Source organism: Tupaia chinensis, unplaced genomic scaffold (assembly GCF_000334495.1).
Source record: "Tupaia chinensis unplaced genomic scaffold, TupChi_1.0 Scaffold000359_1, whole genome shotgun sequence".
NCBI lineage: Eukaryota > Metazoa > Chordata > Mammalia > Scandentia > Tupaiidae > Tupaia > Tupaia belangeri.
Genome location: NW_006159855.1, coordinates 3,148,465 through 3,171,935, shown reverse-complemented (window position 1 = coordinate 3,171,935; position 23,471 = coordinate 3,148,465). Strand labels below are relative to the sequence as shown.

Here is a 23,471-nt window from a genome sequence, read left to right as displayed (position 1 = left end):
CAGACAGACAGAGAGAGACATAGAGACAGAAAGTGAGAAATCACCCCCCAGGGGGGATGGTCACACCGCAATCCTTTCTCCTCCATTCTCCTCTCGGGATCTTGGGCATGCATGCACACACGCCCGGCGTGAGTTTTAAGTCACCAGGTCCGGGACGCGAACCGTGGTCAACTATATGGGAGTCCAGCGACATAGCCATTACGCTAACTGCTGGTTCCCAAGAACATCTTCTCTTGTGAGTAAATATTGACATAATTTTGAAAGGCAGAATGATATTTCTTGTGTTTATGTATCATACTTTATTTACCCAATCCCCTACTTTGGGACATTTAGGTTATTTCCAAGTTTATTTGTGTTTGTTTTTGATTTTATTAGCACCACCTCAGTGGCTATCCTTTTGCTTAAGTCTCTTTGCATATCCCTATTACTGCCTTTGAGTAGCTTTCTAGAAGTGGAGTTGTTGGGGTCAGGAGTATGCAGTTTTAAGGCTTTTGATGTGTGATGATCGCCTCCCTGAGAATTGTATCAAGTTCCATCCTACCAGTAGGTGTAGAAGAGACAGATGACCTCATGCTGGCACACAGTGGGGTTTTTTCCTAATCTTTTTAAAAGTATTGTGGTGAAAAGGCTGGCTTGGTGGTGCAGTGGTAACACATTGCTTAAGCAGTGCAGGATCCATATGGAAAACTGCAGGTTCGGCTTCCCAGTTGACCTGTGCACATCAGCTACACCAGCCCATGATCCTGGCTGGCTGGGAAGTCTTGGCAATGGCATGGGGGTGGGAGTTCATGACAGGAGACTCCATTGAAGGTGCTTGTCTTTGTCTCTTTTGCTGTCTCACTCTCATGAAAGAAATAAAAATTGTGGTGAAATGTACATAACATCAAATTTATCATTTTAGTCATTTTTAAGTGTATAGTACAGGGCATTAAGTGCATTCACATTGTTGTACAACCATCACCACCACCCATCTCTAGAACTTTTCAGTAGGGGGCCAGCAGATGACATAATAGTTATGTCGCTAGACTCCCACGTAATCGACTGCGGTTCGAGTCCTGGACCCGGTAGGTTAAACTCATGTCAGGCACGTGTGCATGCATGTCCAAGATCCCAAGAGGAGAATGGAGGAGTAGGTATTGTGGTGTGGCCATCCCCCCCAGGGGGTGATTTCTCACTTTCTGTCTCTCTTTCTGGCGAGCACAAGCCCTATAGCAAAAATCTCTTTTAAAAAAAAAAAAAGAACTTTTCAGTAGACAATTTTTTTTGAGTCTTTGAATTAAAAACATTTAATTGCCAGTTAATACTTTATTACCCAATCCCCTACTTTGGGACATTTAGGTTATTTCCAAGTTTCTTTGTGTTTGTTTTTGATTTTATTAGCACTTGCCAGAGAGAGACGGAGGGACAGGGAGAAAGGAAAAGGGAGAGTGCACCCCTAAGTGGTGCATGGTCACACTACAGTCCCTTCTCCATTCCTCCATCCTGTTGGGATTTGGTCCACACACGTATGCATATGCCAGGGACTGAGGGAAAAGGAGAATGGATATGGGGTATTGAGGGTTGTCCTGAAAATGCTCCAATATTAAGTAGTGGTGATGATTGTACAATTCTGTGAATAAATTAAAAACCATGGAATTGTATACTTTACATGGTTAAGTTTTCTGCTATCTGAATTATATCTCAATAAGAAATACATTTAAAAACTATTCACCATTAATGAGAAATTTAAATTTAGCTGAAACGGAAGTCTGTGTGTGTGTGTGTGTGTGTGTGTGTGTGTGTGTGTGTGTTTAGGGTTTTGTTTGTTTTTCTTGCCAAAGGGCACGTGCCCTCACCAAAGAGAGAGAGGAGGGAGAAAATGAGAAATCACCCCCTGGAGGGATGACCACATCTCAGTCTCTTCTCCACTTTTTTCCTCAGGATTTTGAGCATGCTTGTACACACATGCCCACAGTGATTCTCAAGTCACTGGGTCCAGTGGTAGACTCAAACCATGGTAGGCCATGTAGGAGTCTAGTACCTTAACCACCATACCAGCTAGTGACCCGGAAGTCATATGTGTTTTTGATCTACCAAGTCTGGCATCACTACACTTGCTGCCTGTTTTTGTAAATCAAGTTTCATTGGGACATACACAAACACATAAAATATCCATTAGCCTGTGAGATCAACCGATAGTGTAAATGAAAACGTTATAAGCACTCTTTTGAGGTATATTTGCAACTTTGGTCTTGTGTTTTACACCTTTTGTGATTGACTTGGCAAGTTACCAGCGTCTTCACTTCATGGATTCTAATTTTGAACAAGAGATTTCTAGGAAAACAAAAATAGCTTTCCCCCTCCCCTGCAAACTCAGATTCAGAGTGGCAGCCATACACTTATCACACTAGAGTTGCCTTCTAGAACTGGTACCAGAACCCCCCTGGATGCTATTCAGAAACAGAAAACAGAAAAGTGAACCATAAAATTACTTTGTCTAAAGTAGTACTAATTTCCCATTAAAGGAAAAAACAAGCCCAGACTTAATACATTTTCTACTTTGAAAAAGTTCTTAAATGAGGAAAGCACATGGTTATTCTTTTTCAATTTCTTTGTTTAATTTGCTGATGATAATAAGGAGAAAGAACTAGGTTCTCAGGCAGGTTGAGCTGTCTAAGGTGGAGAAAGGCATTCTCTTCCTTGCAGTGGCATTTTATACCTGTAATTAGCATATAATATTCCTTTAACAGGTTGCTATTAAAGACAAAAAGGCATTTTGCACACATTATCACATTTAATCTTAACAAGCCCTCCAGGTGGTTATATTTTTGTCTTCACCACACGGAGAGTAAACTGACTTGTCTAAGGTCACACAGATGGTCACCACACCCTAGAGTGCATCCCCTATGCCGTGTTCTTGAACCAGTTCCTTCCCTACTCTTTAAGAAGAAAAGCAGCCCTCCTCTCGTTCAGCTTTGGCCCTGGCAGGTAGAAAGAACTCTTACTGAAACCAGGATTAGAATGAAGCCCTGGCCCTGCCATAGAGGTGTGAGCTGCACTCTGCAGGCTGGGACCACATGCAAAGCCCAGGTTCAATTACTGCTTCAACCTAAGGGCTGGGTTTGGTGACACGCTCCTTTAATTCCAGGGAGGCTACGGCAGGAGGACTGAGACTGTCCAGGCCAGCGTAGTGAGACTCTGTCTAGAAAGGAGCTGGACCTAGTGGCACACATCTGTAGTCATTGTGACACAGCATGATCAGAAACAACAAAAGGAAGCTATGCTACTCTTTTGAGACAAAATGAGGACTGTTAAACCTTTTCAATATGTATTTCTGATCCATCACTTTTTTTCCTTTCCAGTAAAGGTAGGGCAACATGGTGGCTTTTAATATGATATGTAGCTAAGTGTTTTCTTGGAAAAATCCATCAGCCTGAAGGATGCTGAAGACTTTTCTGACTTCCTGTACTCTTTCCTGGTTCCTTCATCACATTCCTGGCCCCTGTTCTTCATCTCTGAGGATGGCTTCTCTTCCTGCCCCTGACCTGGCTGCCTCCTGGACCTGTTGTCCCTCTCTTCCTTTCTCCTTGAGTTGTTAAATCTCGCCCGTGAGTTCTTCTGACTCGCTGCACTGGGCTCCCTTAGGCTAGTCTTCTAACTCTGCAGACACCCTGTATCTTTTTCATATCTTCTCTGGATGGTCCACAGGCAAGGCATACTTCTCCACTCAGTAGCCCAAGCTAGAACTTAGTCTTGGGAGTCTTTTTTTTTCCTTCTTCCTCCTCCACATTCAGTCATTTAAAAAGCAACAGCAAAAATAAACAATAACAATAGCAAAAAGAGTCAATTAAAGAAAAACTTTAGAAAAATGTTTAATTGCATTTGAGTAAAGAATAATTCATGAATCCCTGAACCAGAGACCTCTGCCCTGGTATGGGCAGTGACTTTTATTGACAGAGAAAGGCTGAAGAAAGCAGAAATAAGGAACACAAAGCATATTGGTCATTTTAAATTACTTCCCCTTGTAAAGGTAAAAGCAGAAAGGACCTATCGTGCTGGCTAAAAACTGGCCTGTTTAGGAATTTGGCTGTTATTTCTCTTCTAATTGCTAGAAGGTCAGATAAACAGCTTAGCTGTTTTGGTGTGATGGCTGGAACTTTAGCATAAGCAACTCCACTGAGATAAAATATACTATTTATTGAGCTTTAATTCACATAATAACAGTATTTATTGAGAGATCATTCATATAATATTCACTTACCGAAAGTATACATTCATTGGGTTTCTTTTACCACAATTGGAGCTCATGTAACTATCACCACAATCTAATTTTAGAACATTTTCGTTCTCTTATTAAAAAAAGCCAGAACCAATTAGCAAGTCACTCCCAATCCCCTCCCCCCTTCTTACTCCTTGGCAACCGCTGATCTATTCAATACTTTCTGCCTCTATAATTTGCCTATTCTGGACACTGTTTCACATAAATGCTGTGAAAGTTGTCAGAATCAAAAGCAAGTTGCTTGTGTAAAACTCTAACAAAAATAAACAAAGCCGAGTGAATGAAGGAGAGGATCTTGTGCATGCATATGTAATAGCAGTGACTAGCACAAAAACTGCCAGAACGGCAACCTTGCAGGAAGACCATTGCAGACTTGTACAAAAAATACTTGTGGAACTAGCAGTCGGCGTAATGGCTATGTCGCTGGACTCCCATGTAGTCGACTGCGGTTTGCATCCTGGACCCAGTGGCTTGAAACTCATGCCGGGTGCGTGTGCGTGCGTGCCCAAGATCCCAAGAGGAGAATGGAGGAGAAGGGATTGTGGTGTGGCCATCCCCCCTGGGGGCTGCTTTCTCGCTTTCTGTCTCTCTGCCTCTCTCTGTCTGGCAAGCGCACGTGCCCTATGGCAAAAAACCTCTCCAAAAAAAAGAAAAAATACTTACAATACTTGTGCGAGGACATCCTCCCAGCAACCACCTGTCCATTCTTAGGTTGACACCACCTTTGTTTATTGATAATTATTCCAAAACAACTCTTGTAACCCTTCTGATTTTACCTTTAACAACTCCTTTCTTCCTTTGCCTCCCTGAATCACTCATGCATATTTCCATTGACGTGTTCATCTGAAATAAACTTCATCACCTTTGGAGAATTTCTCTGTGTTATTTAGGTTTGACAGAATCATACAATTTGTGGTGCTTGTGACTGCCCTCTCACTGAGAGCAGGTGGTGTGGTGTGTGCATGCCTCAAATTCTGAAAGGATAGAGAAATAGGGAAGAAACTGTGGTGTGACCATGCCCCATTGGAGAGTGCTTTCTCCCTTTCTTTGTCTCTCTGGCAAGTTATACACTCTGGCAATAAAAATTAGAAAAAAAATGGAAACAATCAAATGTCCATCCACAGATGAATAGAAAATAAAATGTGGTATCTATCTCTCTGGTGAGAGATAGTGAGAGGGCAAGTGAGAAATCACCCCATGGAGGAGATGGCCATACCACGTGCCTTCTCCTCCTTTCCCCTCCTGGGATTTTAGGTACACAGACACATGTGTCTGGTATGACTTTCAAGGAGCCATGGCCAGGACTTGAACCATCATTGGCCATGTAAGGAGTCTAGCACCTTAACTACCACACCACCTGCTGGCCCTGGATTGTAATTTTTTTAAGAACTGGACAAATACTTTTTTCCCAGTTTTAAATGTTGAGGACGTTTTAATCATCTACATTAAAAAATGAAATTAGAGGTTTAATTGTGTCTGTACTTTGTTCTTCATAAACTAATAGTAATTCTCTTTGCTGTTTTATTGTTGCAGTTAAAAAAGCATTCAAATATATACATGAACAACCTTGCAACAGTTAATTCGTTTGTGAGACCATCTCTTGTTGCTCACTTTACCTTTGAGTATATCTTAAGATCAGTCAATCTCGGGAACCAGCAGTTAGCGTAATGGCTATGTCACTGGACTCCCATGTAGTCGACCGCGGTTCGTGTCCCGGACCCGGTGGCTTGGAACTCATGCCCGGCACATGTGCATGCGCGCCCAGGATCCCGAGAGGAGAATGGAGGAGAAGGGATTATGGTGTGACCATCCCCCCTGGGGGGTGATTTCTCGCTTTCTGTCTCTATATCTCTCTCTGTCTGTCTGGCGAGCGCACGCGCCCTATAGCGAAAACCTCTAAAAAGAAAAAAAAAGATCAGTCAATCTCCAATTGGTATATAAAAATGGGTAAATTGTTCCATGACAAAATACATTTAGGAAATGCTTGTTTTTCCTATTTACTTATTTACTTCAGTTTATTGTCAGAGGATGCATGTGCTCACCAGAGAGTTTCTGGTCCCTTCGGATAAGTGTTCATGTGTTCACCAGAGAGAAATACCAAGAAAGAGAGAAAAAGCACCTCCCCCTCCCATGGAATGTGGTCATACTATAATCTCTTCTCCATTTCTCCACCCTGTTGGGATTTGGAGCATGGATGCATATGTACCCAATGTGTTTTTGAAACTCCTGGGGCTGAGACTCAGGATTCATGGTGGGCCATGTGAGATCTGGCTCCCTTAACCATTAGGCTATGGGCCTAACTCCAGAGAAGATACTTAGTTATAATTTATATTTGCTAGGAACTAGCCCCCAAATGCAATCAAACCCGTATCACAAGAAGGCCAATAGGAGGATGTGTGCTGAAAGCTCCTTAGAAACTGTCAGGCATTCTAGGGGAAAAGGCAGTGTTATTAATAAAGCCTGACAACATTCATCGGGGCATTTGCCTCATTCTATTGCCTGGTATAAATGTGACCCCAAAGGGAATCTCTTAGTGGATGAAAAGGATTTGTGGCAAATACTTCTTATATGAGATCTCTGTTTTATCAGGTTTGTTAGGCAGTTTGGGGGCAAGTGGAAATAAGTTTAATAGAATGGGGTGCCATGACCAATTTGAAGGGGCTAAGGTCCAACAGGTGTAGGTTCTCCCCAGGTCATGGCAAAATTTGTGGAATAATTTGTGTCTCTACTAATGGATATTACTGCGTGTATTATATAGTTAATTTTGGGGACTTTTATTCCTAGTCTCTTTTCTGTTTTGGTAATTCATCCACTTATATGCTTATACCTTCTTATTTGTTTGCTATAGCCTGGGGGGTGATTTATCACTTTCTGTCTCTCTGTCTCCCTGTCTTTCTGGCAAGCACATGCGCCCTATAGCAAAAACCTCTCCAAAAAAAAAAAAAAAAGAGCAAAGTCTTGAGACACCAGCAGATGGTGTAGAGATTACATTGCTGGATTCTCACATGGCCGACTGTGGTTCAAGTCCCATACCTGGTGGCTTGAAGTTCATACTGGGCATTTGTGTGCATGCCCAAGATCCTGGGAACAGAATGGAGGAGAAGAAATAGTGGCATGGTCACCTCCCCGTGTTGGGGAGTGATTTCTTACTCTTGCTCTCACTGTCTCTGTCATTGTCTGGTGAGCACATGTGCCCTAAGGCACCCCCCCCCAAAAAAAATAATGAAATATGTATCTTGTATACTTCTTAAGTGGATTCCTAGAAATTTAGAAATTGTATCCTCTTGGTTGCTACTATAAATGGGATTTTAACAAATCCATTATTATACTTTCCATCTGGTGGTTTATATATATGGGAAGACTATTGATTATTATTATTTTTAATAATTCTATATCTCGCCAGCTTACTGAATTTTATTATTCATTTTCACTTTTTTACTTTCTTGAGCATTTTTGATGTATAATCATATTACTTACAAATAATAATAATCTTATTAGGTAGATTTTGTATGAAAGTAGAACCCAGATAGTCTTATGAGTTACTGTTTTTTGGTTTTTTTTGGGGGGGGTTGTTTGTTTGTTTGGTTTGTTTGTTTTTTTGTTTGTTTGTTTGTTTGTTTTTGCATGGGAGAATGAATGAGAAGAAGCTTTTTTCCAGATCTCCTTTCTCTCCCAGTTCTCTGGGGTATTTGGCCCTGTGGCAGGACCTGTTGACCATCTAGAGTGCAGTCCAAAGGCCAGGTGAGCCCTTGTTTCTGGTACCTTGTAATAGGCCTGTGTCCTGAGATACAAATTAGAGCTCAGAAGATACTAGTGTGGCACTCAAAGGACTAATGTGAATTCTTCTGGCCAATCAAGAGGGAAGAACATTTCAGGCCAGAGGTAGCATATGCATTGGCATGACTTGCGGAAGTACAGAATATTTAGAAGTGCTAGAAGAAAGCAGCAGAAGCCTGTGGGGTGAGCACACAGGGCTGGATGCTCAGGAGCCTGGGGATCATTCCAAAGTGCCTGGAGCTGCCCTGTGGGGATAGAGCCTTGGGAACCTCTGAAGCTGGGTGGACAGAGAATTACCTATCTGTGCTGGGGGAAAGACCTTCCCGTTGCTGCCGAGTGGATATTTAAAGGGGTCCAAGACAGGTAAACCAGTTAGGGGACCTTATGAGACTTTGTAATACTGTTTCAGTGGCATAAAATAACATCTGGATTGTGTGTTTTAATTCAAATTCGAAACAAATAGAAGTAGGAAAAATAAGAATTGTGAGGTTTGAGACCAGTAGGTTGTATGGTGTTTAAGGTGGCTGGAATCCTACATGGCCAACTGGGGTTTGAGTCTCAGACCTGGTGGCTTGAAAATCATGCCAGACACATGTACATGTGTGCCCAGAATCCTGAGAGGAGAATGGAGGAGAGGGGATTGTGGTATGATTTCTGGGAGGAGTGATTTCTCACTTTCCCTCTGTCTCTGTCCTCTCTGGCAAATACACTTGTCTTATGAAAAAAACTGTAAGGTTTTACAGGTCTATGAAAAAGCCTGGAGCTGAGCATTGCAAGTGAACAATTATGATAAGTTAAAATATAATTTTTCTTTATTTTTTCCTGCAAGGAGTAGTCATGCCAGTTCTTTGCAGAATCATTTCACATTGTGCCAGAAATCATTCAAAGCAGAATGGTCTCTCTGCTGAGTGGTTTTCATATTCCAAACATACATATGTTGCACAGAGTGTCTAATTATTCTTGGAGACAATTACTGTCAGGTTCCAAACTGTGTTCAGTGAACGCAATTGGTGTTTATTCAGCTCTAAAAAGACTATGCAAGGGAACAGTAGGTTATATTGTCTGCCTAAAGAAGCATTTGCCGTCCGGAAACATCTGCTTTCTATTTATAGCACCGAAGAAGGAATGGGAGTGTATTTGAAATATACTCCCTGTGCTGTGCTCCCTGTGCATTGAACACCAAAGAAAGGAGAATAAAATTGGATGTGAAGCTAGTGTCTGTTCTCTGATACACACTCTCTTCAGCTTTTTCCTGCTGCGAAGGAAATACGGCCTCCCAGCTTGGAAAGTTCTGATTCTCTTGACTGTTTCTATTTGTACTGATCTGCACACTTACAGAAACTGACTGCTGTGTCCTAGTTCCATCTCTTCTGTCTTCTCTGGTGAGGCAGAATACTCTTTCCAAGTCAGGGTCTAAATTTTGTGGTGAGGTTTGTAAAGTATTCTGATCTTACCAGTGAAGGTGTAAAGGTTTGTTGTCCAGGATTCTGGACATCATCCTTTGACCCTTAATTTTCGCTGCTTATAATGCTGTCCCCTCACAGCCTCTTTAGGAGGATTAAAGGAAAATATACAGAGTCTGCTTAGTGTGTTGTAAATTTTCGCAAAAGGTAACCTATTATTTATCTTTGTATAATAAACTGCCCAGAATTTAGCAGTTCCCTGCCAGGAGTCTGGGTGTGACTTAGTTGGTCCTCTGCTCAGAGTCTCTTAGGAGGTGGAGTCAAGGTGCCATCCAGAGCTGCAGTCTCATTTGAAGGCTCAGCTGTGGAAAGAGGTGCTTCTAAACTCAAGTGAGCATTGGCACATTTCATTTCCTCCAGGGCTGTTGGTCTAAGGGTCCCAGTTCCTATGACTACTAACTGGAATCCTCCCTCCGTTCCTTGCAGTGTGTCTCTTCAACATGGTCACTTGTTTCATCAAAGCCAGCAGGAGTAAGTTCAATTAAGAGTCTGCTGGGAAGATAGAAGTCATCTATGTAAAAGTGACATACCATCACTTTGCTGCCTCTTGTTGGTTAGAAGCAAGTCAAGATCCCCCCACACTCAAAGGGAGGGAATTACACAGGGCGTGAACACCAGGAGGTGGGGATCATTGGGAGCCACCTATAGTAGAAGGTTTATATCAGAAACCCCCCCTTTCTTTTTTTGAAAGAGAAATTTTTGCTATAGGGCATGTGTGCTTGCTGTGGAGACAGAGACAGAGAGACAGAAAGTGAAAAATCACCCCCCCTGGGGGAGGATGACCACACCACAGTCCTGTCTCCTCCATTCTCCTCTTGGGATTTTGGGCACACACGCACATGTGCCCAGTATGAGTTTCAAGCCTCCAGGTCTGAAGGCCACATGGGAGTCCAGCAAAATAACTATTATGCCTTCTGCTGGTCTCTAGACAGTTATTATTTAAGAAGAGAATATAATATAATGTTAAAAGGGGTGGTTTCCATGTCACTTAGAAATGACTTCAGATCTCAAGCCTCACACACTTAGGAACTGTGTGACCCGAGACAGATTGCCTGGCCTCTCTAAGTCTGTTTTTTCATCTGTACAGCACTTTCCCCATAGGACTATTGTGAACCTAAACGAGAGCTCTCATGTACAGCCAAGCAGATTGGTAAGCACTCGGTAAATGTCAGCTATGGCTTTTCTTTTTGTCCTTGCCTTTTCTTGAAATACCATTAGACTTTTTGAATTTCAGAAGAAGAATAACTTGAAACTCCCTAGTGCCCTCAGACTTCATTACTCACATGGAAATTCCAGTCCTGGGGGTAATTTCCTGGCCACAAAGCTGTTGCCAGACTAGCTGTGCAGATCCTCCTGTTAGCCCAGGGCCTCTCACTGTGGCCAGAGCTCTCTCCCGAGGTGACCACCCTCAGAATGGAACTAGCAGACTCCCTGCAACACCCCTTCCAAGTCTGGAGCAGCCACCTTCCCTGTGGGGAGCCTGACCATGGTTGCACCCCCTTCCCCTGCAGCCCGACTTGCACCTTCCCAGCTCTCCAGGATTGAGGATACATATGTCCAGAGTACTGATGGACCAGAGGACCAGTTCTCCATTTGGATCCAGCTTTGCTTGAGCAGTCTGCCCTGAGCCCGTTGTACTCTTCCAACATCTTTGCATTTCTGCTTGAAGTCCTCAGAGCAACCCACAATGACTTCTGCCCATCCCAGAACTGAGAGGCAGAGCTGGAGACGGAGCCCTTCTTATCTGCATGCTCACCTTGACCTGAATCATATCAACAGATGACTGGCTGCTTTATGCCTGGTCAATAGCTCTACCATCTTTTCTTGTCTCTTTCTCCTTCCCCATCTGTCTCTCTGCTTTCCTCACTTCCTACTGCTTGGCCACCACAAGCCGCCCTTTTTCCTAACCACAGTACCTGTCTCCCTTTATCTCCTCCCACCAGCCTTTGTACCTAGAGATTCTGTTCTTAGTCTCGCTGTTGGTCCGCCAGAGTTTCAGAAGTTTATGGAGTCATTCTGTGTTATTCACAGTCAGCAACATCATTTTGGAGCAGAGACGATTGCGATAGGAGCTACATTTTTGTTTTTTTGTAGATATCTGATAATGTCTTCTGGGCTTCCTTGAGGATAAAAGTTACTTGGGGGCCCAGCAGGTGGCATGGTGGTTAAGACTCTGTACTCTCACATAGCCGACCACTGTTCAAGTCCCAGAACTGGCAGCTTTGCGCTCGCTCGCTCTCTCTCTCTCTCATCAAATTGAATATTAATAATAAATAAAATTAAAATGAATAATTATTTTTTTAAAAAATTTTTAATAAAATTACTTGGAACCCTTGTTAAAAATAGAACCTCCAGGGACCAGCAGGTAGCATGGTGGTTAAAGCACTGCAATCCCACAGGGCCGACCCTGGCTTAAGTCCCAGACTCAGTGGCTTGAAACTCACTCCTGTCGCATGTATATGTGTGCCCAAAATCCCAAGAAAAGAATGGAGAAGGGATTATGGCATGGCCATAATTCTCACTTTCCCTCTCTCTGTCTTTCTCCAGTGAGCTCACATGCCCTAAGGCAAAAACATTAAAATAATAATAATAATAATAATAATAGAAAAATATGCTAGGGTGTGTGTTTGCATGCCCCCAATCCCAAGAGGTCAATAGAGGAGAAAGAACTGTGGCATGGTCATCCCCCGGGGGTTGGTTTATTGCTTTCTTTCTCTGAGAAGTACATGTGCCCTATAACAAAAGCATTTTTAAAAAAGTATCCAAGATCCAGACACAGGTTCTGGAGAGGCTAGGTTGAGGCCCAGGAACTTATATTTTTGTAAGTACTCCCAGTAATTCCTGTTTTAGAGGTTTAGAAAACACTGGTTTGGATATGCTAAAACCCAAACCCAATCCCTCTTCCTGTGTGTGGGGAAGGAGAGGGAAGAGCAGAACCTAGGCCCCTGCCCCGTGGAAGGCTCCTCTTGGACCCTTGTCCCCACCGCACCCCTGCCAGCCTATTCAGTACTTTGTGAGAGTGAGATAGACATGTTATCAGACTTTGATTCTCTAAAATGTTTTTGGTAGTTATTTCCCTTTTTTAAAATTTACTTTTAGATTTTATTGTAGGGTTGGTACATTTGCTGGGGAGACAGAGAAGGAAAATGAGAAATCCCCCCCCCCCGGGGGGAAGGCCACACTGCATTCCCTTCTCCTCCGCTCTCTTCTTGGGTTTCTGGACATGCACACACACACGCACACGCACAGCATGATTCTCAAGCCACCATGTCCGGGACTCTAACTGCACTTGGCCATGTGAGAATCCAGTGCCTTGACCACCATGCCACCTGCTGGCCCCGGTTATTGCCCTTTAAATTGCTCCTTCCTCTTACATAGGCAAGAGTATACCCTACAACGAAGCATTCTGCTTCACCTTGTTGTCCTTAGATGATCACAAACTGCAGGGCTGGGCTGACAGTAACACACTTGGGCCACTCAGACATCAGACTTCCCCACATGGCCTTGTTTCAGAGGGCCCGTGTGCATATGCACATGCTTTTCTACAGGTTAGCCTCTCTTGACAACACATGGAAAGTTACAGAGAGAACATTCTTTTTATTTCTACAGCTACCACCCAGCTGCTAGAATGGTGGTTTAAGATTGAGTAGGTGTGTGATCATGGTTCCCGTTGAGGGACAAGAAATGTCCTTGTAATCTACATTCCCCAGGGACCAGCAGTTGGCATAATGGCTATGTTGCTGGACTCCCGTGTAGTTGACTGCGGTTCAAGTCCCGGACCCGGTGACTTAAATTCACGCTGGGCATGTGTGCGTGCATGCCCAAGATCCCGAGAGGAGAATGGAGGAGAAGGAAATTGTGTGTGGTCATCCCCCCCGGGGACGGGGGGGCGGTGATTTCTCGCTTTCTGTCTCTCTGTCTTCCTGGTGAGCACACGTGCCCTATAGCAAAAACCTCTCAAAAAAAAAAAATTTTTTTTTTTTACATTCCCTGAGGCTCGCTCCAGGGACCTAGAAAGTTTCAGGGAGCAAGGAATGCTAGTCTCTGTCCATTCCGGAACACAGGGCTCTAGAAACTGCTGTACTGAAGTAACGTTATAGCATGCTCTTGGACAAGTAGACATGAAGAAGCTTTCTGTATTGCTTTAAAACCTCAATTGGTGGCTGATGCAAATATCTGTGGTATTATTCAGTATCCCTTGCCAGGGGCTAAAATGATCATTTACTTTTCTAAGAAAAAAATTCTCTTAAAAATTCTCTTTTCCATAATGAGTTATTTACATGTCGAGTTCATAGACTGCCTTGCCTAAAACCACTTACTCTAGAGACCAGACATTTAAAATTAGCTTTTCCATTTTGATTTTCTTGAATCCACTGACTGTCCTCTTTATCTATTTGTTTATATATGTATGTAGGTATGTAGGTTGTTTGGTTTTGGCCTTAGGGTGCATGGACTTGCCAGTTAGAGACAAGAGTTAAAGGGAAAGTGAGAAATCATCTCCTAAGGGTGGATGACCACACCACAGATTTTGGGTATGCATGCCCCTGTGTCTGTGTGATTGTCAAGCCTCCAGGTTGGGACTCAAACCTGGTTGGCCATGTGGGAGTCCAGCACCTTAACCACCAAGCCAACCTGCTAGCCCCCTATCCTGTTCTATGTCATCTCTTCTGACATTATAAGGATTTAAAAAGTTAATTTGTCTAAGTTACCATTTGATTTAATTATATACATCCAAAAAGTACTTACCAAATCTGTATTATTTCATGAATGATGAGATTATTTTTACGTGCCAGTGGTTTTTTTCTGTATTTCATTTTGAACACTTAAGCTATTTTTGAACTAATTTGACTGAAGTTCCTTTCTTTAAAAATATATTTTGCAATGAGTCTGTGTTTCATTTTGTGTTAGTCTGCAAAGCCAAGTACCTTAAACTACAAAGTGTAGTGAAATCCATTACAATTTTTATTCATTAGTCTTATTTCTTAATGTCTGTTGTCAAGAGCTAATTAATTCTCCATTCAGTGGGAAGAAACAGATAATGAGCTAATTTGGTTAATAATTGTGTGAAGAGCTTACAAGCACATGGAGTGAAACAACAGCAATACTGAAGCAAGAATAGCGAAAGAGACAGATTTGATGAGTTCTATCAATACATTCAACTCAAAAGGTTTATAAGTTGAAAACATAAAACTTGAAGGCTCGGTCAAGTTGTAAACTCCTTAAATGGTTCCAAAAGTAGACTAAAGAAATACCCACCAGAATGTAAAATAATTTTATCATTCATAAAATGCTGTAATTTTGAGAAGTACTTTAACTTGAGAAATATGAAGCTGCAAATGGGTTGCAAAATCTTAAAATTGTGGCAGAGTCTCCCAAAATAAATGCATCGCAAAATTCTAAATATGAATTAGTTTCAAAATCCTAAAAAATGCCAATAGCAAAAAGAAAAGGCTAGGACACTTGGCAAGGATGCAGGAGCAGCCAGGAATTGAGTTTTAAGCAAATTGCTCATTAGGCCAATTGTTCCCTAAAAAACGCCAATAGGATGTTAAAAGAAAAGGCTAGGACACTTGGCAAGGATGCAGGAGCAGCCAGGAATTGAGTTTTAAGCAAATTGCTCATTAGGCCAATTGTTCTGGAGCCCAAGGGTGGTAACAGCTAAATGGAGTGTGGGTTGCAGAAATTACTCACTGGCGTCTAGTTTTTCTCCTCTATTTCCTTTTCTCATTCTAACTGTCTTAATGCATATGTATCTTTCCCTTTTTTTTTTAAAATCTTTTGGGGCAGTAGGTGGCCTAGAAATCATAAATTATGCACAAAGTGGTCTGTCAGCTCATGTGCCCATCTCTTATCGCAGAGAACAGCCCATCTTCACGACGCGAGCGCACGTGTTCCAGATCGACCCCAGCACCAAGAAGAACTGGGTGCCTGCGAGCAAGCAGGCAGTCACCGTTTCCTACTTCTACGATGTCACGAGGAACAGCTATCGGATCATCAGTGTGGATGGAGCCAAGGTACCACCCCACTAGCCAATTGTGACATTCTTTCTTACTTTTCATCCGAAGCAATACAGTGTGTTTAAAAAGGGGCAGGAAAAAGATGTACTCCAAATCCCACTATCTCAACACAGAAGTTATAGTTAGAATCATAGTGTCTGCATAATCACGTAGCCTGTTCTTTTATAACATCTTTTTAAAGTTTATTTCTTTCATAAGAGAGACAGATACACACACAAGCACACACACGCTGGCACACACACACACACACACACACACACATGAGCACCCTCAACAGTGTCTCACACTGAGATCCGTCACTCCCCAGCTCTCCCAGACAGTCAGGATCAAAGGCAAGTTGATCCGGGAACCAAACTCAGGCTCTTCCTATGGCTCTAGTTCACTTGAGCAGCACGTTACCTCTGTGCCACTGTGCTGTCCCATAGCTAACACTGGAATGCCTGCATAATGATTTCACCAAGGCCCTATAGTGCTCTTAATTAATTAATAATTAATATCCTATGGTTGAACATTTAAGTGGATTCTAAATCTTTTACTCTCATAGGTAATGAACACCTTCAAGTACCAAATATCCTCGACTGCTGACCACATACCTAATTGCTTTCTTTTGAATAACTACTTTGGATAGATTCCTAGAAGTAATATCTTAGGTCAAGGTATTGACAATTTATGGCTTTTGATGCATATTGCCACATTGCTTTCCAAAAGGATTCTTTCTTCCAGCATGTATAAGAATATTTGCCAGTTTACTGTAACCTTGCCAGCATTGGGTATGCTTAGTCTAGAATGGTAGAATGGTTTGGGTGTCCTTAGATACAAGGGTCAAGTTTTATTAAATGGTTTTAGAGCATTTTCCTTTAATATTTTGTTTTCCTAGGACTTCTGTTATTCTCTTATCTTTCTCAACATTTTTGCCACCTCGTTGTGGGAGCAGAATGAAGTAGGAATGCCAGCAGGAGTATCTCTAGATCTTTAAAAAATAGGCCTGCTGCTTTATAGTCCCTTTCTGTCTTTAATCCGTGTTCATCCCGGCAGACATGTTTACATATATTATCTGCTGGCACTTGAAATTTAATGCACGTGTTTAACTAAATTCCCGTTTACCCTCTTTATTTTTATTTCACAGTCATTTGAGCTAAAACTAAATAGAACACATAGTCATTCCTTTTTAAGTTTGTCAAATGCATCTGCCTTTGAAGTATCTCAGATGTATGCCTTCTATTTTGTTTCAAGACTATAACTCTTATCCTGGTACAGTCTTGCTTGGACTGTTGCAGTAGTCCCCTGGCTGGCCTCCTTTCTTCTACCTGTGGGCTGTCTCACTTCCACCTTTGGGTCAGCCCTCCTAGGCAGTAGGAATCAGGGAGTTGGGGGCTGGGCAGCAGACTGGGGCCTGGGTATAGGCTTCTCCCTACACCAGAGCAGAGAGCACAAGGAAGATCCCTGGGGAGGCACAAGACTTGCTAGTGCCTTCTGGTCACTTTGACAAGGCTCCCTGTTTGTTTTATTTATTTTTTTTAGCATGTCACTCACTTGTTATTCAAATGCTATCATGTGGCACTCACATATAATGCTCATGATACACATTACATTCTGTGACAGACTCATGACATGATATAATAATCATGTGAACTTAATGGACATTCGTGTTAACAATACTGGAATCCATGCTAATCACATGGGGCTCACATGTAAAGCACATGGAATCACCTGGGGATAACTTGGAAATCTTGTGAAAATCACATGTTGATCACTTAGGAATCATGTGCCGATCACAGGGGAATCTGGTGACACATGTTACACATCAATCATGTGGGAACTACATGCTATTCATATGGCACTCATATGATCCTATGCCGATCATGTGGGGATAATGTAAACACCATGTGAATCACATGGTAGTGACATGTGAAGACCATAGGACATCATGTGAGTTATAGACTGGTAGCATGTGAATGGCATGTGATGTGAGTGACATGAGTTGTTGAGCAACATGATGACCCGTGAGCAGCATCCTATTGACGTGATAACATGAATGACCTGATTGCCACGTGCTCACTCATGACACCAGCACCAGCCACATCTCCCGGTGCCACACCTCCTGGTGCCACGCCATGTGACAATCAGGTGGGAACCACATATCAATCACTTGGCAGTCACGGGTGAATTTTGCTGAAATTACGTGTGAATCACATGACTGTCACTTGGGAATCATGTGGCAGTCATGTGGGGATTATGTGACAATCACAGGAAAACCATATGGCTACCTTGTGGTAATCACAGTCATTTGATAACCCCACACCAATCATGTGGTCGTCATGTGCTAATCACAGGCAAATTATATGGGAATCACTTTAGAATCACATGTAAATTATGTGACACAGTTTCCCAACAGCTCTGTTCTGCTAGTGAGGATGGCAAAGGGTCTGAGGGCATTAACTTCTTCCAGGCATACCCACCCAGATCATGAGGGGGAGAGGCTGGTCTGTGACTCTGGTGGCCCCTGCTGCATGAACACGCATATCACACACATATTGGCCCAGGGATCATAAGCTGCTACCTGCATGTGGTGTTTTGCTCCCTACAGGCATCACCAGTTTCTGCCACAGCGGGTTCATCCACAGCGGGGCTGGGTCATCCTTTACCTGGATAATGCTTCTTCTGTAAAGTCTCCCTGATTTCCTTCATCAAGAGCAGTCACTGGAGCATCTTCCACCGTCCCACCTGTCTGTGTTGTAGTGACCTGGTTACTGCTTGTCTCTCCAAGATGTCATGGTTTCTTTTTTCTTTTTAAATTTATTTACATTTAATCACATGTCTTTACAGTATACATTTCTTTTTCTAACACAAATACCATGCATGTCAGTCAAGACAAAGATATTACTGTATACATTATCATCAGCAAATAGCTTGTCATTTTTTGTCAATTAAGCATAACAAATTGCTGAACCTATCAACAACTCAAAAGAAAGCAAAAATGGTTTCTGCTAGGTGGTACCACTGCCCAGTGCAAGGCGTGACCCAACAGCCAACTTAGGGGACTTCTGCAGTTCCCTCTTTATCCACTAGCTGCCATATGATGTCTGGCTTAGCCCGCTGATCTGAGAATTTAGGGTGTTTCCAGCCAGCAATCAGGGCCTTTAGAGAAGACCCTTACTACATCCTCAGACTATAAAACTGAGGCTTAGAGAGAGAGGACCTGACCCAGGCTCTGCAAGCTAACAGTAGATTTGAACACCAGCCCCTGCACTGAGGAGTGGGCTGCCCCATACCCTGGTCCAGTACACCCAGGTCTTCCTGTAGCCCTTGCTGAGCTGAGACCCTCCCCCACAAGGCAGATTGGCAGGCTGGTGGCCACATGCTGGCTGAAGGGCTGTCTGACTCAATCTCCAGCTAGACATTGGACCCTAGCCTGGAATATGTGTTTAAACATCCCTCCAGAGAAACGGAGGCATAGGGCTCCATCCACCAAGGCCCCAGGATATAATCATCCTAGCCACCCCTGCAAAGCACTACTCATCAGTTTATAAAGCCCTGTCACACCCCATGGTCCCTGGCCCTGGGAGGAGGGGATGACCCAGAGAGGGAAATGTCTCCCTTCAGCCCATGTTCTCTTGGTGCCTCTTTTGTGCCCTTTGCCCCGTGAGGACTGCAGATTAGCATGGCTTGGCCTCCTGACCCTCTTTCTCTTCCTTCCAGTTGTCCTTCCTCCTTCTTGGGAAGGAGCCCAGAAGTCCTCATTTTACAGCTGAAGTCTAAGGAGAGGCAGTGACCTCACCACTACCCTGCCTGGGAAGCTTGGCAGGCTGGTGCTGGTACCTAGTTCCTCAGACACCAGTCCCTGGCTCGTTGGGTTGGAATAGACTTTTTACTGACCATAGAGGAGCATTTCCTGACACACATCATGCAGGTAGTGTGTCACCCCTTGCCGTTTCAGGTAACAACAGCTGGTCCGGTGAGCATGTCTACAGGGAGGCAGGAGCAGGTTATCCATCACAGCAAGTGGATGACAGTGCATCATGGGGTTAGTGGGCAGAAAGGAAGCGTGAAAGGGTCGGCACGTAGTAGGTGGGTAGCCTGTGTCTGATGAACAGATATCTGAAAGGTGCCTTGATCGATTTTTTTTATCTCCTGTGAAACATGGTGATGCCGCAGTTGTAATTACCGTTTCCCTCCTCTGTGCTTCTGAGCTGGAATTGCCTGGCCGCTTTCCAGGAGGCTCTGATTGGGACTGTGAATCAAGCTGTCCTGCTTTCTTTTATGTGTAGATTCTGTCAGTTCATCTGCCATTCTTAGATGGGTTTGCACTTTTGTCAGTTGAGTTATCCAAGGATAGATGGGGCTTAAATATAGATAAAACGACTTTCTTAGAGCGAGTACTTTAGTCCTATTAACTGGGCTTTTAGCTATTTGTCAAAGTGTCAGCCACTGTATCATTATGGCTCTGCAGTTCCCAAAGGCTGTGACAGTGCCGTGGAGTCCGAACCAAATGAGGCACCCATGAGAAATCAGATGGATGTAGAAGGGTGGGCTAAGTCCCTATCTACAGAATGGAGCTAGTTCAGGCTCAGTGTGGGAGATCCAGCAAGTTCTAGAGCCACTTAAAAGTGGAAAAACCTCGGCCACAGAATGCTGCTGGAATCACACGGAGCCAGGGGATCTCGGCCACCCCTCCTGTGCTGCCTGGCAGCCTCGTGCTCCTAGAGCCACCCACATTCCTGCGTTGTAGTAATAGACAAAAGTGAGTGTCCTGTAAGGGAGCAGAGGTGCTGGGGAATGGGAAGGTAATGGACCTTAGTCATTTCATTACTATCACTGGCATGTGGGGATTGGGGTTAGAAGCCAGTTTCTACCTGGAGAATTAGAATACAGAGCCTAGGACAGGTGTCCCAAAGCCGTGTGAGCTCTGCTGGAGCCTCTCTCAGCCAGTAGAGTGCAAAGACCAACATGTCAGATCCATCAGTGTATCAGACCCTGTGCCTCTGGCTGCTCCACAAGTCAGATGGCAGTGAGAGCAGTAGCAGCTGTTGCTGGTCCCTACACCTTGTCCCTATCCCCCCTTGCTAAGATCCTAACCTGGCCAGCCACAGCTTCCCTTCAGCCTTATACTCATACCACAGATAAACCGATTACCTTCCTTCCTATAGACAGGAACAGGGTGCGGGGTGCTGAGCTGGCCACCAGAAAGCTGTGCTCATACCAGTGCCTTCTCGTGATAGGCCCTTATCCTCCCCTGCCACGGTCCCCTTATCCTCCTCTGAAGTCTCAGCTTCATTTTGCTTCCATCCTTGTTTGTGAGTATCTATTCTGGTTCCACAGTCACTGGCCTTCCGAGCCTGGGGCCCTGCTCCCTACCCAGCACATAGCCTCTGTCTTGTGCAAGCCATGGAACCTCAGTGAGGTGACTAGAGAACGTCGCCAGGGGCTGACCACTCAGGCACGGACACACCTGGGCTGGTGGGGTATGGCTGCGTCCTGGCTTCCCCATTGTTGTATTCCTTCACAGCTGGGACATCCTCACTTTGTTTCAGGCCTTTGATCCCAAATCTTGGTCTGAACTGAGGTTATAGAGAGTTGGATGCTTTGAACCTTTTGGGCTGGCTTAGCCTATGAGCAGCCCCCCGTGACTGCAAGCAGGTCCTGGGCGTGGGTCCTGCTTCTCTCTATTGACCTCGCCACATCAAGTCCATGACCTTGAGCTGCTTTTCCTCCTCTCTGGGCCAGCTCTCCCTCTCAAGGCAGGAGACTACTGTAGGCTGGGAGGGGAGCCTGCTCCACTCCTCCCAGATGGAGCAGATGGGCTTTAGTAAGAAGTGGCTGTTGTGTAAGGGACTTCGAGGTCATTTTGAGCAAAGGCCACGGCAGACTCAGCTGCTGTGTAAACTGTGGGCAGCCCATTGAGCACAGGCTCCCTGGGAAGGCAGGAGTTGCAGCCAACAGCTTCAGCAGCTGTCATTCCACACTAGGCACGGCAGGCTTCTCTACCCCATCCAAGCATTTGTCATGCTCTACTTGGGGAAGGATGCAAGGAAGGCCTCTCCTTCCCCTAAGAGCAGTTGGTGCTGTGCGTCGTAGGAAAGTTATTATCAGATCTGTTCATTCTTCTTGAAACACTGTGGTGTTTCCTTCTTTCAGGGACAGTATTTCAAGAGTCCGTGTCAGCTGCTGTCTAAATGCATGAGTGGGCAGGAACACTGCAGTGTGTTGCCTCAGCACTGTCCAAAGTCTAGGGGAGTCTGTGGATCATGTCTGTTTGTAAAGCTGCCAGGAGACTCTGAACTTTTGAAGGTGATGCCATTCCTGGCTTGCCTAGGTTCAAATGGACAACACCATGGAAGTGGGAAGGGAGTGAATGAGTGACGAAGTCAGGCCTGGTCACATCCCCTCCAGGCCTGCAGGAGGTGTACCATCTCTACAGAAGAGCATGGGCAGTGGCAGGTGACCGCCAAGGGGGACTCAACGACCAGAACCTTAGAGTAGACCCAGGGTTGGCCTTGTGTGTGGGCAGTGGACAGTGGGGAGCCTCAAGAGGGCACCTGCAGCTCTGTTTCTCAGAGTATTGCTACAAGCCCTGTAGCACACACCAGCAGCTGTGTAATTTACGGTGAGTTTTAGGGCAGAACAGCCAACTCCATTATAAAGAAATGCCGTTTTCAGAGCATTTGTTAACTGAGCCATTGCAGCACTTAACCTCATTGTGCTGTTTGGCACTACTTTACAGACCAAGTCAATCGCTGCCGTCCTGACAGTTAATCACTGTCTGCGCCTGTGGACAGGACCTGCCTGGAGCAGGTGCTTCTCCTGGGTGCTCTGGATGACTCTGCTGCCCTTGGTTCTCAGTTATTTATAGGACTACAGGAACCTGTCTTGGAAAAGACCTCAGAGGTCATCCATAGTTAGCAGTGCCCACTGTGTTGCAAGTACAGTATCCACAGGGGATTGGTTCCAGGACCACCATCCCCACCCCATGGATACCAAAGCTGCAGGTACCCAAGTCCCTTGTTAAAAAGCAGTCAAATTTGCATATACCCACACACATCTCCAGATGGCTTACAATTCCTAATGCAATGTACATGCTCGGTAAACCGTTGTTATGCTGTATTGTTTAGAGAATATCGATAACAGAAAAAGGCTGTACGTGTTCAGTACAGGCACACTGATTGGTTTTCAAAATAGTATTGGTTGAGTCCGTAGATGTAGAATCCATAAATCCAAAGGGTCGATTGTACTTCCAGGTCATGATGGTTTAGAGAATATAAGCCTCCCAAATCCTGACTTGCTGGTGTTTTCTGGGAATGTAAAATTGCTTCTAAGAACACATTCAGGGTCCCCTCATCCACCCGTCATTATATTAATAGTTTTCTCTTTCAGATAAATACAGAGCACCTTCTGTTAAAGGGGCAGATACTTGGCGAGTTCCTAGCACACAGGAGATTTCCAATGTATATTGATTTCTTTTCTGCCCTACCCATTTTTTTTAAAGTATCTATTAACTACCTTGAAGCAGACAACATGTCTTTGAATTACTGTAACTCAGTCCCTCCTCTTGTGGAAAACTTCTTAGTTTTTCCAAATTTCTTCTCCCTGGGTTTGGGAAAGACTTTCCATGAACAGGAGTGCAGAGGGTCTGTTCCCTTATTTTGTGAGCAGCTTCCTCTGCAGTTCAGAGCAGGAGAAACTGGAGGCTGGAGGAGCTTGGCTTTTTGCTGCTTCTTGATAGGTTCGTTGCCTGTGTGTTGTCCATTCTGTGCAAACTTGGTTCCAGTGATCTGCAAGAACCGGGCTTTACTAGGATGGCATATTTCTCTAGCAAGTTACAAAGATAACTCACAAAAATGTGTGCAGGAGAGGGGAACACCCACCTAAAGCTCATGCCCAGGCTGCTTTACAGAGCAGTCCTTTCTACCGCCAGCTCCACTTTCTCCCCTAGATTCATTTCTCCACTCCCCAGGAAGG

At 44.2% G+C, this 23,471-nt stretch overlaps 1 protein-coding gene across 4 annotated transcripts in view; it reads left to right on the top strand.

The window, feature by feature from the left end:
* HOMER2 (homer scaffold protein 2) overlaps window positions 1-23,471 on the top strand; it is a 125,492-nt gene that overhangs the window by 76,841 nt on the left and 25,180 nt on the right. For all 4 annotated transcript variants that reach the window (XM_027773568.1, XM_027773565.1, XM_027773566.1 and 1 more), the window contains one exon: window positions 15,356-15,512. Coding sequence is in view for 3 of the 4 variants with exons in the window: in XM_027773565.1 (XP_027629366.1) it covers window positions 15,356-15,512 (157 nt within the window). In the remaining variant the exon portion in view is untranslated. The remainder of the gene's footprint in view (window positions 1-15,355; window positions 15,513-23,471) is intronic.